The sequence below is a fragment of the Sus scrofa genome, chromosome 6 (assembly GCF_000003025.6).
Source record: "Sus scrofa isolate TJ Tabasco breed Duroc chromosome 6, Sscrofa11.1, whole genome shotgun sequence".
In the NCBI taxonomy this organism is placed as follows: Eukaryota; Metazoa; Chordata; class Mammalia; order Artiodactyla; family Suidae; genus Sus; species Sus scrofa.
Window position 1 is genome coordinate 138,815,684 of NC_010448.4, and position 16,005 is coordinate 138,831,688.

General features: G+C 36.4%; 1 protein-coding gene across 7 annotated transcripts in view; it reads right to left on the reverse strand.

The window, feature by feature from the left end:
• Nucleotides 1-16,005, reverse strand: part of LOC102164667 (serine/threonine-protein kinase TNNI3K) — a 279,425-nt gene that overhangs the window by 180,914 nt on the left and 82,506 nt on the right. For all 7 annotated transcript variants that reach the window (XM_021096471.1, XM_021096470.1, XM_021096473.1 and 4 more), the window contains exons 6-9: nucleotides 13,257-13,355; nucleotides 9,368-9,506; nucleotides 2,865-3,009; nucleotides 2,674-2,778 (exon numbers count right to left, since the gene is read on the reverse strand). In XM_021096471.1, the coding sequence (XP_020952130.1) occupies nucleotides 2,674-2,778; nucleotides 2,865-3,009; nucleotides 9,368-9,506; nucleotides 13,257-13,355 (488 nt within the window). The remainder of the gene's footprint in view (nucleotides 1-2,673; nucleotides 2,779-2,864; nucleotides 3,010-9,367; nucleotides 9,507-13,256; nucleotides 13,356-16,005) is intronic.

The following is a 16,005-nucleotide window of genomic DNA, read 5'->3' on the forward strand; positions in this document are numbered from 1 at the left end:
AATACAGGAAAACAGTGGGGTTTTATTCCCTCTAGACTTGTTCTAGAAGAGATAGTTCACTGGGTCTTACTATTTCCTCTTCCTGGGATGGCTCTGCCCAAATCCCTTTTTTATTTAAAAATTTTTTTAAAATTAAAGTGTAGTTGATTTACAGTATTGTGCCAATTTCTGCTGTACAGCAAAATGATCTAGTCGTGTGTGTGTGTGTGTGTTTGTGTGTGTATCTTTTTCTCCTATTATCCCCCATCATCCATCATGCTCTAGTCCAAGAGACTGGATACTGTTCCCTGTGCTACATACAGCAGGACCTCATTGCTTATCCATTCTAAATGTAATAGTTTACATCTAATAACCCCAAACTCCCAATCCACCCCACTCCCTCCCCCTTCCCCTTGGCAACGGTTAAGTCAGTCTGTTCTCCAAATCCTCTTTCTTTAATGGAATATTATTGTTTTCTTTAAAGAAAGGCAATTATTTATCTAGCTGAACTGTTGTTGCCTCTATGAAGGCTTCTCATGAACCAAAGGCTGAGTTCATTGCTATCTCTGCTTCCTTGTCATTTCAGTTTTATGACACTTTTCATATTGTGTTATGGTAATCGATATACCTCTGTTTACTGTGATACCTTACAACAGTATTTCCTTAAGGAGGAAATGGATTCTGTCATCTTAATATTCCTACCAGCATCAATACAAGGCAAGTCCTTAATAAAGCTTTTTTAAATAAATGAGTGAATAAAAAGCCACCATCTCAGTGTAATATATCATACCACTATTAGTTATTTGTATTATAAATAGGATCCTTAATATTATACTTTTAATGTTTCATTGTTTAAATTGCCTCACTGCCTCTTTTGAAAGCAACCATTTACAGGAAATGATGAGTTCTGAATATATACAAATATGAGTATCAAAGTGTGTGTACATACAGACATTTGAAAATAATAACAGATGTATTGAGTGCTGACTATGTGCAAATCACTGTGATTTGTACATAAAAAAAAATTCATAATAGAGGGAATTCCTCATGTAAAAGGAGAGTCTCTTTTATAAATAAGTACTTAAAGTGAACAGAATAAAATATTAATATGTTATTCCTAGTAGCCACAAACTTGAACAAAATAAAAACAACTGGACACACACTTTTAACTCACTTCAGTAATCTTGTCACACAGACAATCTTCTGGAGGTGACAATAGCCCTCTAATTATAGTTGATTTCAGTTTATATACACAGAGCAGCAAAACGATTTGGAAACTAGCTTGAGATGTCAGCCTTAACAAGCATGACCTAATGGGGAAAGAGGACACTAGCAACCCATACATATCAGTTCTGCCAACTGTCCCCTTTATGGACAAGTTCTACTGATCCACTTTGACTGAAGGTATGATCTGAAGAGTTTTTGCATCTATTTTGTTACAGAGTGTGTAGAAAATAGACAAAATATTTTGATACTAGAACATGAAGGTATATAAAAACACAGCAGGCATTTAATATATGATTTTCTAGCCATATGAATCTTTGGCAAGTTACTTACTTTTCTTGAATCTCAACTTTCTTATTGGTAAAAGAGGGATAATAAATCTAACTTCATAACATAGTTTTGAGAATTAAATAAGATAACATCCAGCACATATTCACTGTTCCATAAATGGCAGTTTTCTTCACCTTCCTACTGGCTGACCTCTTTGGTTGATAAGAAAAATCTGGAAATCCAAGTGAAATTTGATAGGATGATGCCTAATGCTTAATTTTAGTATGAAAAAAGGAGTCTCTTACTTCTATCATTCACCAGCATAGTACAAACACTATGTAAATAACATGATAGTTTCAAATGCATTTTTAGAAGTTGCAAACTAGCCAAGAGATCTGTAATATGTAGGTAAATAATTTTATATTTATAAGGTTTACTAAATTCAGGTAACTAAGTTTTTATTTATATAAGCAAAATAATAGATTATTAACAAGGTTTTAAATTTTATAAAACATCTGCCTTCCTTTTGGATATTTTAGTGAGTTATGCCTCTTGAGCTTTTATCAACATTTTCTCTCCCTTTCTCTCTTTGTTGCAACTTTTCCAAACCCAGCTGCTCCTTCAGTGTGCTTTTCCAGAACACACACTTGAAAGGACTCTCATGGATTCCTAGCAAGGAGCTGATGCCTTTTTAGGTATCTCAGTGGCCAACCTGACTAAGCTTTTAAAGGCTGACAGATGGATGTCTTAGATAGGTAGAAACATTTGCACATAAGGTTTAAGTGGTAAGGAAAAAATGTCACATTTGATGCTGATGAATTCTGGTAATGAGATTCTTGTCGAAGGAGGATTATGGGCACTGCCCCTTTTGGCAGCTTTCTGCAGAGTGGAGTGGAATAGAAGCAATATGCTTACAGATGTTGATATGCCTGTTGCCTTGGCAACATCAGTCCCTGTCTTTGTGGCTGCTGCCAGGAAGGCAGCATCTGGCTCTAGCCCCATCTGTTGTACTGACTGCAGCATCTGCCTCTACCTTTTCTTCTGTGCATCTAGTTTGGGCTCCTTGTCCTCTGCCCACCCTTTGCTCTTGCTCTCTGATTGTAACATCTGCCACTATTCATTCTTGCTTTATGTGCACAACTTCAGGTTTCTAGGGTGTTAGCTCTGTTAAGTGGCTATTGCTTTTAAATATTCTTTTACCTGTGAAAAGCTGTTTCACTGAAGATGTTTTCTTTAGTCAGACTTTCGATTCCTGATATTTGGATGATTTCCTTGGCAACTTCAAATTTGCCATTGTAGCATGCCCTAGAGTTACAGGAAACATTTTGAGAATAGGAAGAAGGTAAACACAGTATACCTGGAGCACCTATGAAATGATACATAATACTCACAGGTGCAAAGGGGTGTCTCCATAAATATTAGCAACATGTGGCTGAACTTCCAAATCACTCTGGAGCAGGTACTTCACTATATCGTGGTGTCCAAAGCGAGAACAGAAATGGAGTGGGACGTGGTCTTCATTGTCCTGAGCATTCACTGTCATCAACAAGAAAGGAAAAGGTATATTATCTGGTGTCCTCTATTTCTCAGCCCTCTCACGTGTAGTGTCAGAGACTTTCCTAAGTGCCCGAGAGACTCCTGGAAATTGCCAATTAATAATAATAATAAAGGAAATTAAGTGCAACCAATTAAAAAAGTTATAATTCTATTCTATAGCCTATTATCATGTTAAGCAGGCTTTCCTTTAGCTCCCATAAATTTACGGAATGCTCTAATAACATCTACCTCACACAATGGAATCGTGGTAAGTATCAAAAAGGTACTCATGGCCTTATTTCCACAAGTACCTCCTTTCAGATTGATTCCCTCTTTCCTCTCCCCACAGAAGATGTTAAAAATTTCAGATTGTGGACAGAGTACTTTAAATTCTCACAGTTAGATACTAGACTCTGTATTTCCACTGTTTAAGTTGATGTACTCTAACAGAAAATTAACAAAAAAAACATAAAAAAAAAAAGCAGATGACAACATTAACTTAAACTGAACAGATGAAATCAGTGTTCACTCAGTAGTGGGCATCTGACCTTCTCTTTGTCCAGCATAACTTGCTGACAGGGAATTTCCTGAAGTACTGACTAGGCAGATCAATTCCATCATAGAAGCTGAAATATGCTTTCCAAGCCTCTTCTACGTTAGGGCTCAGGATTAGTACGGGGTGACCATATGTCCCAATCTAGGCTTGTTATCCTAGCATAATTTTTTTTTTATTTCTCCAATACATTATTTTTTTTCTACTGTATAGCATTGTGACCCAGCTACACATACATGTATACATTCTTTTTTTTCTCACATTATCATGCTCCATCATAAGTGACTAGACATCATGTGTTGATTGGAAGAGCCTTTAGATAAGTGTCCAACCAGAGCACAGTTAAAGGTGAAAGGGTCATTATTAAAAAGTATACTAGGATTGGGAGCTTGGAGTTAATAGATCCTAGCATATTAATTTTCAATAATGACCCTTTCACCTTTAACCATGCCCTGGTTGGGCACTTATCTATAGGCTCTTCTAATCAACACATGATTTCAGACCCTGAAATCAGACCTGATAACACACAAATCAGAGTATATTCTACCTTGGCAAAGTAACAGCAGTGGAGTATCTCCATATGATTTCCAGTGAGAGTGATGATTCATTCCAGCCACAGACGGGATGCCCTGCATTGTCAGTGCCAGAAACACTAGAGTTGAGGTATGTGCCTAGCAGGGTGGCAATGTCTGCAGAGGATTAGTTTTGGGGTGTGATTTTGGACACCATTCTTCACTGTGAGAATTCCAAACCTGGCTTTCTTGCTGTCCTGGGGACGATTCTGTGTATTAAGTGATATCCTTCAGTATGTTCCCCTTACGCTTTTATTAGTAAGCCTTAGTTTCCAACATTGCAAATAAGAACACCAGACTGACATGGAGTCATTCCTCAGCAAGTATTAAATGATCCTTATGCACAGGCACTGCGTTAGGTATTTGAAATTTTGATTTCTTATCAGTAACAGTGGATATAGTAACAGTATTGTTGCATCAGGGATGCTGAAGGATTAAAGGAGATAATTTCTGGAAAGTATCTAGCATGATGCCTGTCACAGATTAGTCATTTAATAAAAATGTCTACTCTCCCTTTTTACTAATTTCCGTGTTAGAAATGCACTAAGTTTCAAGGACAATAAGCTATAAATGCATAGAGTCTATGCCCTGAATAATTTAAAATCTAGTTGAATAGTCAGTAATTACAGGCCTGAAGTAATACTAAGTGACGACCATGCTGCTAAACTCTGGATTTGCTTTAGCACAATTTTTAAAAAAATAACTGGATCAATTGTTTCAGAGCCATTTGCTTTATTATTTTATTACTTTGTCCATGTGGACAGGATGCTTTATTCAAAACGAACAATAACACCCCTTAGCAAACCCCATCCATTCCCATATATATCTACAATATAAATTACCTATAGAGACAAAAGAATTGAAGGAAAAGATTTTTTTAACCATGAAGGATAAGAAGGAAAAGAAAGGCAATATAATAGTTAATTTAAAAATATGCAAGTGTAAACCCCATTTAATATTTAATAAACACTGATTTAGGCATTACTGCCACTATATTTGTAAACAGTGATTCTTATTGTCCTGCAAGATTTTAAGCCAAAGAGAAATCTTTAACAAAGTTAGTGAACTCGTCCTCCTAAGACTGTTATTTAAAAATAAATCTTTGAATCTTTTCTATTAATGAGTGGCTCAGAAGGCCACACTTTTTAGAGGGATGTTCCTAGTTGTTTTGATTATCTTCCTTTTTAGGATACTTTTCCTTTGTTCACATTCTGTTGGAAGCCAAGGAAAGTCAATACCATGAGTGATGCTTGAGACCAGTAGGGAGCCCAGGCATCAGGAGGTCACATAAGAGTTCCTGAGGTCCAGAGGGGACATTGTAAAGCAGAATACAGCACGATATTCCATTATTTTATAATTTTCCTTTGGCCATCCCTGGCTCCATCCAACATTATTCTTCTCTAGTTCAATCAATGAGATTCAAAGCAAATTATTTACTTGGTGAATTACCTGCAGTGGCCTATACATTCTTCCCATCAAAGAAGATATAAATATGAAACAAAGTGATAAGCCAGGAGAAATCTGGACCAAACTCAGAGTCTCTCTTTCTCTCACACATATACATATACACATTTATGTATGTGCGTATGTATACACACACATACACACTTGTAGTTCTGCTTCAGTTCTTATGATCTCTTTATTTTGTCTTGGACCAATTTGCAAAGACAAAAAGTGTATATATTATGTTATCTGAGGAAAACTAAATGTATGAAGGATATTCTACTTGTTCTAACTTAATATCTTTTTTTCTTTTTGTCTTCTTAGGGCCACACCCATAGCATATGGAGGTTCCCAGGCTAGGGGTCCAATCGGAGCTGTAGCTGCCGGCCTACACCACAGCCACAGCAACGTGGGATGCAAACTGCATTTGTGACTACACCACAGCTCACAGCAACAGCGGATCCTTAACCCTCTCAGCAAGGCCAGGGATCAACCTCATGGATGCTAGTCAGATTTGTTTCCGCTGAGCCATGATGGAACTCTCTGCTCTAACTTAACATCTTATTGAGAGATTTAAATAAAGGAATCTCAAGCAAAGCAATACATGTAAATCATTATTAGGAAAATATTTGGTGACTCGTCCTCTACTTTAAAAATAGAGTATGTGTACAGTAATATCTTTTGAAAGAAAGATTGGATGAATGGATAGGTAGATAGGTATCTTTCTTATTTCTGCTTACGGATCTTAAAGATAAAATAAATATTTGTGCATTAACCCAGCACTGTTAGCACATCCCATTAGCTGTCTAAAACAACTCCAAGTGTGTCATAAATGAATTTTCTTTTTTTTTTTCCCTGTCTTTTTGTCTTTTCTAGGGCTGCATCTGAGGTATGTGGAGGTTCTCAGGCTAGGAGTCTAACCAGAGCCACAGCCACAGCAACTTGGGATCCGAGCCATGTCTGCGAACTACACCACAGCTCACGGCAACACCGGATCCTTAACCCACTGAGTAGGGCAGGGGTCGAACTCACAACCTCATGGTTCCTAGTCGGATTCATTAACCACTGAGCCACGACGGGAACTTCAACAAGTAAATTTTCAGTAACAAATCTGTGTGATAGTTCTGACAAGATATATTTTTTAAAAATAAATTACTTCTTTTTACTGACCATGCCCTAGACATTTTTTGTGACTTTCTCTAATATCCAGTTCTGTGTTAAGAGAACTAGAGCATTTAACATTCAGATTGCAAAAAACTAATAGGTTCTGAATTTTAAATTTTCTATTTTTAATTTTATCAAAATGATAACTTGTGAAAACAGTATTAATATTTTCTCCTTATGGAGTCCGGCAATATTTTGACTTTGTTAATCTCAATAAATATTACATTTCTCCTTTTTCATTGCCCTAAGAGGTACGAGGGAGAAGACCACATATGTGACTCAATGGGTCAGCCTTCCAAACATGCTGAACATGAGTTCAGAATTACATTTTGGCTAATTTTGTAACCTGAATTTATTTTCATCTGTGACATTCTGTTGCCATGGAAACATACTGTAAATACCAGATTTCAAATTGTGTTCCCTTTGGGGTCATTCATTTACTCTTCCCTTATGTCCATTCACCACAGGCAAGGTCCAGATCAAAATAAATCATGTGGAGGCTTATCTATATTTTGGAATAAGTGAACTAACTGATAATAAATCTTGTGCAGTGTCCATCAGCAGGAAAGATCTCATGGTTTATTATTTTCCATTGGTTGAAGTGCAAACCAATATCTTAAATATCAAGTGTGCATAGGAAAGAAATAAAAATACTTAAAAATCTGAGTCATGTTGTCTTTTGATTTTTTTAAATGATTGAGTAGCATGCATGTAGTGCTTGGGTGAGTCAGAAAGAAAATGTTAAAAACCATATCATATGATGCTGGTATGTACGGGGAATACGGGTGCAGTACACATTTCAATGCCTTTTTAGAAGAGTCCTTTGATCCTGGAGACATGCTGATCATAAATGACACTCATTTTGACACCACTGAGCTTTGGAGTTGCGCAGAGGAATAAAAAACTGAGGTTGGTACTGATAATAGAAGGGAAAATATGAATGGTTCCTGACCCCTTGGAAGAGTGAGGCAGTTTCAAAAACAGTTATGTGTTCAGTGATTCACACAGGTGTACCTCTGCCTATTTGAAACCAAAAGAATCAAAGAGACTGCTTAAACAAGGTCTAAGGAACAGCATTTCTTGCATCCTGACAACACAGGTTGTTTATGATAATGCTATAGAGGGAATTCCTGATTTATTGCACACTGGCTCAGAAAACAATACAAACCATGTTTCTCAAACATTTTCAAATAGAATGGTCCTGTTTTCAACATGGAAATGAAACTGCTCTAGCCTCTTGCCATAGTTGTCTCTGGGAGCCTTTGTGTTTTCTTTATGAGTAGATGAAAACATTGATTAGCTGTACTGGCTGAGTATCAATCTCAATTTTGGATCAAGGAAATGGCTGTTTTAGAGCTCTGACAACCTTACGCTTTTGGAAATATGCATCATTGCTGCTGCAAAGCCCAGTACTTCTTAGAGCTTGGCTTTTAATTAGGTCTCTTGGGGTGGGGGTGGGGTCAAAAGAAGAATGCTGGATATGCCTGAGAGAATTTAACGACAGGATGTAACTCTGAGTGAATCTGTGTCAAAAAATAATTTGTGAGAAAGATAAGAGAAAGAAAGAACTCTCTTCAATAATTTTAATTTTCAAAAATTCATTTTATAATTAAAGAAAAGTTGCAGGAAATTCTATTCTATTAACTGCCTCTAAAATCTTTCTGTGTATTCTAAAGCTTTTGTCCTCCCAACCTGATAACACTCTATTTCTATTAAAACTAATGCTATTATCAAAAGTTGGGGAGGATGTGGGGAGCAACTAGAACTCTCATATATAGCTGTGGGAATGAAAAACAGTACAAATGCTTTGGAAAATGGTCTGAAATTTCACAAAAAGTTAAACATGTGCATACCTTTGACTCTGGAGCTATTAATACACATATACACAAAAAAATTGAATGTTTCTGGCAGCTATATTCACAAAAGGCGAACACTAGAGACATTCAAACTTCCATTAGAAGGAGAATGGATAAACACATAAAAAATTATGGAAAATTCATACAATCTTCAGTAATGAAAAAGGGCAAATTATGATTATGCAACAAACACAAATAAAAGTCAAAACTGTCTTATTGATCAGAAGAAAGTAGTCACAAAATTACATCAATGTTAAGAACAGAAAAAAATAACCCTTGGCAATAGAATTTTGATTGCTTTGGTGGTGAAAGCTATTTACTAAGAAGCAGGCACAAAGGAACTTTTCAGAGTTCAACTTTCCTGATGAAAATTTGTCTATATCTTGATCTGTGTGGCTTTTACATGAGTATATCCCTAAACAAATATTCCTTTAAGTCAATATTCACTTAATATTTGTGAATTCTGCTATATGCAAATTTTGCCTCAATTTAAAAAAATATTAGTGAATAACAAGTAGGAATAATTTAGGAAAACCCTTTACTTTTATTGCAATGCCTAATTCATTAAGAGTTGAGCTAAAATATATAAAGAAGGATTAACATAAAGGTTTAATTAATATATTAAAAATAATAAATTATGACTTGTGGAACAAATTAGTATATGAGAACAGGATCAAATAGCTTCAAGTTTATTTTTAGTAAATCAGTAAATTAGAACTAAAAAAGTACACATAAAGTAAAAGACAGCAAAATACTAAACGTAATCTTACCGTCTGCTTTGCTGCCTTCTTCTACCAAGAGTTTTGCAATATCAAAGAATCCTTTTGCAGATGCCAGGTGGAGGGGCCTATCTCCAACTTCACCGCTTACATTTACATCAGCGCCAAATTTCAAAAGGAGGCGTGTTACCTAAAAGGTCCATTCATTTGAAATTAGTGTCAATTGTCAAACAATAATGCAATGCTTTCAGCAGTTTGGAAGAAGACATGTCATTAAGGCCTTCTCTTAAATAATTTTTGCCTAGCAGTAACAGAACATCCTAACTTAACTGGCCTAAACAGCAGGAATTTATGACTTTATCACCTCACAGGAAATATAAAGCTGGAGCAATTTCAGGGTTAGATCTTCTTTGTCCATAAATAACCTACTCTAAAGTCACCCAAAATCTTCTCTGACTGATCTTTTCTAAAGTCTCCTCTGGCCAGAGCCAGCAGTGTTTGCTTGATTCTTGATTTTCACAGCAACTTCATGCATAGGTCACCAATGGTCATCTTGCTATTGGGGTTCTGGGATCTTTTTTGGATTTTTGAGTAAATGGGAGATAGCCACACTGGCCCTCAGCATTTTCCCAAATTAGCTGTTTTTCATGTCCAAAAGGGCAAAGAGACATGAAGTCATAATCAACTTAGAAGTATTCCAGGGGTTGTTTCAGGTAATTTATGGGATCCTTTCAAATTATTTACATATCCACTTAGGAACCTTCCAAATAATTTCTCTAAACTTGCCACTGCTTCCCCTTGGAATTCCCAAAGTCATCACAGTGATCCCAAGAGACAAGTTAGGATGAATACGTGCCATTAAAACAACAATTATGAGAGGACTCCTCAAAAGTCGTGACCATTGAGGCATCAGCATAAAAGTGAATTCAAGCTCTAAAACTATTTTATGGCAGCAAATAAATATATCTTGGGCAGAAACCTCTCAAGATATGATCCATATTTGGTAGAAATTCTAGGTGAAAAATGAGCTGGGTAGGATGTGGTGCAACCTCCTACTGAGTGCAATGGGTAAAGAACAATGGTTCTGAAATCAGGCTTCTACTTATCTGTTGTGTCACCTTGAATAAATTATTTGGCTTTTGAAAATTCAGTTTCTCCACTGCTAAGATGGGAATGATTATCAGTTCTACCTCAAAGGGTTGTTGTGAGGACTAAGTAAGTTATTACATGTAAAGCACTTAGAAAAGTGCCTGGTACTCAATGAATGATAGCAGAAGTGGTAGCACCAGTGTGGAACATGTGTATTTTATCCAGTTGTCAGCTAATGGGCAGACTAATACTTAATTCATGGGAAATCTGAACAGTAGACATTTACTCTCAGGAACCCTGCACTCCTAAGCAGCTATTTCCACTTACGCAGACTCCATAAATTCTGATTGTGTGTCTTTATAATGGACAGATTTAAACTGTCTTTGAAATCGATTGTCTATTAGGCACTATTACTATATACCTAGGAAATATTGGTCTTGGTACAAAACATCTACTCTTCCACTTAAAAATACGTAAATAAACAAAGAGCAAGAAACATGGCACATTAATATATTGAATGTACCGTTCACCTGTCAGCATATTTTTTAGCAAATGACAATAGCATCCATAAATTACTTATGTGCTGTCTGTGCACATAGAAAGTGAGTCCCTTATCATAAAAAGGCCATCCATATTTTAGCATAATTTTATAAGAATGTGACTATATATTCAGGGAAAGTAAACAAATTTAGCTCTCAACATGCAGAGAAGCTTTTTATGTTTCTGCTGGGTGATGAGGTTAATCGTCAAAGAGATGACTCTACAAATAATGTGCATTGTGTATATCCTGTCTGTACCTGAAGTCAGAAAAGTATGGAATTTTTTCATCACCTGAGCTTTTAGACCCTTTCTTTCAAAAGCATTTTCAGTTGCCCAGCTCTCCAGTGCACTCCAGTGTGCTCTGAGTAACAACACATCAGTGAAATGAGCAATCTTCTCTGGCTATAGGTCACGCTTTACAGGTCTGAGAGTGTCCAGGCATACGGCATCCAGCAAAGGAATAAAGGCACAATGACTAGAACTGCACAGAGACAAAAGTGTGATTTTCGGCTTGGGATCCTCAGACAGTGCAATGGCATGACCTCTATGAAGGTAAAAGGTATAATTCTGCTGTATAACTGAGTAAGACTAGAGATCTAGAGATATAAAATGAGGAAGAGTGAAAATGGGATGTCAAATGAACAGTTAAATTTTGGTCATCCAATTACATTTGTATTTCTGTCTTATTTGGTTCTATTGAGTCCCTTGAGCATAGCTAAATGAAAGCAGTATATAAAATTTTTGTCTTTCATCAGTTAAGGTTGAAAAATTAATGGACTTTGGAATGACAACACCTGGCCTTGAATTCTAGTTCTACCATCTAAGTAAATGTCCTGGACTTTATGATCTCTCTCACTGATAGAAGAGGGACAAGGCGAGGCCCTTTGGTATAACAAAATGAATGTGGGCTTTGGGATCAGACAGACCTGAACACATATTTCAGCTCTTCTACTTATTAGCTAAATGACTCTGGTATGTTTCCTGATCTGAGTTAAGTTTCTATGTGTATCACTGAGAAGAAGTGGGCAAATAACAGCTAATTTTAGATTTGTGACAAAATTAGAAAAAAATCTACATAAAGGTCTTAACACAGTGCTTGTCTGTCCATCGCATGAGTTTACTCGCATGGTAACTCTCATTAAGTTTGTAAGGTTGTCATGAATGTCAAATGAAATTATTTGTTGAATGAAGCTACACTGTAAACTTTAAAGCATTCTATACATATTATTACTTCATTACAGATTATCAAATTTTATAAATATGTATCTGTCATGTAACTATATACCTAAAGAAAATTATTCATTTAAAGCACATTTAGTGATTTTTTTCAGTTTATGTTATTCCATATATTAGTTTCCAATTGCCACTGTAGCAAATTACCACAAAATTATTGGATTACAAAGGCACATTTTTATTCTCTAATAGTTCCGGAGCTCAGAAGTCTAAAATCAAGGTATCAGAATGTTTCATTCTCTCTGGAGGCTTTCATCTCCTTTTCAGCTTCAACTAGCTGCCTGCATTCCTCAGCTTGTGGCTCCTTGCATCACTGTAACCTCTTGCTTGCATTAACACATCTCCTGTTACTCACCTGGATTTCCTGCTCCCTATTATATGACCCGTGTGATTACATCAGGTCCATCTAGATAATCTAGGATAATATCCCCATTTCAAGATCCTTAACTTGATCACACCTGCGCAGTATCTTTTAAGGTAATATTCACAGGTTCCACAGATTAGAATGTGAACATATTGTGGTACACATTTTTCAGCTGACCACATCCCAGGTCACTAGAAAAGAGAAAACCCAGTTTCTGAAGTCACCTTTTCTCAGAGGACTTTTGGAATGGGCTTTATGATTTGTTTTGTTACTCTCATTAACATCATCACATCATTTACTGTCTGTCAAACACTTTAACATCTCATAGTAACAGCAAACCTATCAGGTAGGAACATTAATATTTTCTACATTTTATAGATAAAGAAACTGAAGATCAGTGATATTATGTATCCTATACATGGTCATAAAGCTAGTAATTTTTCAATTCAGGCTGATCCCTATAGCTACACACTCACCTACATACTCTACTGCCTCCCTTGTGTGCTAAAGTAGTCAGTAAAAATGAATAATTCGGTAGCTGCAATGTTTCTGTGGATCTACAAAAGCTCCTCAAGGGTGGAACTGATAAGAAGAGGGCAAAAATAATTCAAAGGATATCTTAAATATCCTTTCTTTGAAGCTAGTACAGTTCATGAAAAGCCTGGAGCACTTAGCTGATCCCCAGGCTTTGGAAATCCTACCATCTTGCCTTACCTGTTCATGCCCGTAGTAAGCTGCAATGTGTAATGGAGTGAAGAAAACTGCATCCTGAATGTTGACATTAGCTCCATGCTGCAACAGCACATCAGCAGCCTGGACAACAAAGACAGCTGCAGTTAAGAGATTCACTGGGGCATCTGCCCCTCAAATTCATTTTACAACTACAATGCACAACTCTTCTTTCAGGAGTCACCACCCTAAAACACAATTTTCTTCCATCTCTCTCCTCTGAAATCTCCAACAGCTTGCTGTTGCATAGAAAATAGAAAACAAACCCCTTACTTTGGCATCCAAGGTCCTATCAATATCATGGTATTCTTTGAAATGTGTTTCCCATTACTCTCTTTCATAAATCCAACTGTGTGATCAAACTGCACTCCATTTCCTACTTTTCTAAGTCTTGTTCACATTATTTCCTCAGTCAGAAGTTCTTTTCTGCCCAATCTACAGATGTTTAAACCCAAGTTAAATGACTTCTCCTCCAAGATTTTTCAATTTCCCTCCTTTCATTGCTGACCGACTTACTGAAATTGTCTTCCTATATTTTATGTCTTTTTTGTTTTTTTTAGGGCTGCACCCACACCATATGGAGGTTCCCAGGCTAGGGGTCAAATCAGAGCTCTAGCCACTGGCCTACACCACAGCCACAGCAATTCAGGAGCCGAGCCAAGTCTGCAACCTACGCCATAGCTCATGGCAACGCCAGATCTTTAACCCACAGAGTGAGGCCAGGGATGGAATCTGCATCCTCATTGATGCTAGTCAGACTCGTGAGCCATGATGAGAACTCCTCTTTCTATTTTTTAAATCTCATGTAACTTTGTTTCAAGCCATTTAGAATAATTTAAAATTTTGCATACATGCCTTATCATCCTTATTAAAGAGAAAATTCTTTAAGGACAAGGTGTATATCCAATTCATCCTTCTAATTCTACCATAGCATGTTGCAAATAGTAATCATTTAACAAGAATTTGTTGAATGAATGAATGAATGAATGAACAAGTGAAAAAATTACAGGAGCTATTGCCAACTGTCTTCATTGAAAGCCATAGATGGCCAAAAAATCTGCTGATCCTTCTGATTTCTTCTCCTACCAAAGCCTCTTTTCTCTGGAGAACTGATTGAAATTACTTCCTCCAGATGTGTCCATTTTCACTGTGAATTTTCCTAATACAGTCTCTATTCTTCAGTTGGTAAAATAATATACTTTGGAAAAAAAACTCAAAAGTCTATCAGACTTAGAAGAGAGAACATGAAGATGGGCTCTAGGAGCTCAAGGAACATATACTTCAACACCTCTTCTGTTCCTAGAAACAAACTGCCTCCTAAGTCAAGTTCCCTTCTTGACTAAATCATAGCCTTTCAGAACAATGGGTCATGGACATTGAATAACAAACCACTATGTTTTGAAAAGGGAGAAACTGAAGATCAGATGAATCAGGAAATTTTTCAAAGTCATGGAGCAAGTCAGTGCTGGCAGGGAAGTGAATCTCTAGTCTCTCGTCTCAAGTTTTGTTTCCAAGTGCCCTATAGTTTTAAATTGGTCATTCATTCAATCGTCTGATACATTATTCATGTATCAATACACAATCTATTGAGCAGATATGAGCTAAAACAATGTTACTTTACATGATTATTCTCACAATTAACACAATCACTGGGGTAGTAGTAGAACTGATTGTAACTGCCATATAAAGAGATAAGGAATTCTTGTTGGAACAGCTGAAATTTCTGGTGGGTCTAAAAATATAATGAGCAGATATTTAGGCTTCTGTACATTCCCAAAACAATGCCTTTGCTGATATCTGGATATTGCTGAATAATGTTCAGTAGAATATACAATGTGTAGAGTAGGTTGTTTTTTCTAGTGAAAAATTAAAACCACAATTAACATTTATTGAGGGCATGTTACGCATGAGACCCTGACCTAAGTGTGTAAATGACAAGTGGATTGCCTCTCTCTTACTCTAAAATGCAGAAAGATAGGTGCTACTCTCCCATTTTAAATGTGTAGTAACTGAGTCTCAGGGAGGCTATGCAACTTCTTTGAGGTGATACAACTAGTAAGAGCAAAACTGGAATTCAAATTTAGGTCTCTCTGAATTCAAAGTTTCTTTCCATCAGGTTCCTCCTGTGACCTTGATCTCATTAATACTAACCTTTAAGTAAATGAACTAACTGACTCTATCTCAGATAAGAGGAAGACTTCTGTCAGTAGAAACTTTGTAGATTCAGCTTGGAAATGAATGCTGGAGCCATTTACATCAAACGCCTGGTATCTTAGACTTCACATGCCTGGGAGTTCAATCTTAGGTACTTTTAAAGGATGTCACAAATGATCAAGGTAAATGAAGCTTTTTACAATTTCCCTTATTTTAAATATAGCATAAAATAAAGTAGACAGCATGAATTTTTATTGCAACAAAGGCTCTTAAATATTACCATATAGAACCAATTTCTTAAGCATGGTTCCAGAACTTTCATTCTAAAAGATAACAGCTCTCAGATTTCAGTACATAGTCCAAAGCATTTTTTCCTCCTAAGTTCACACTTATCCAGTCATTCATAAGGTCAATTTTTTGGCTGAACATTCATTAATTATGAAGTGTTGGCCTTCAGAGAAACTGTCAAAATGTAAGCTTTAATGAAACCACACAGAGTCATAATTGAACAGTAGGCCTTATTTAGTTTATTTTAAAATTCAAGGAAATATTTAACCATTGAGAACAATGAACAAAGGAA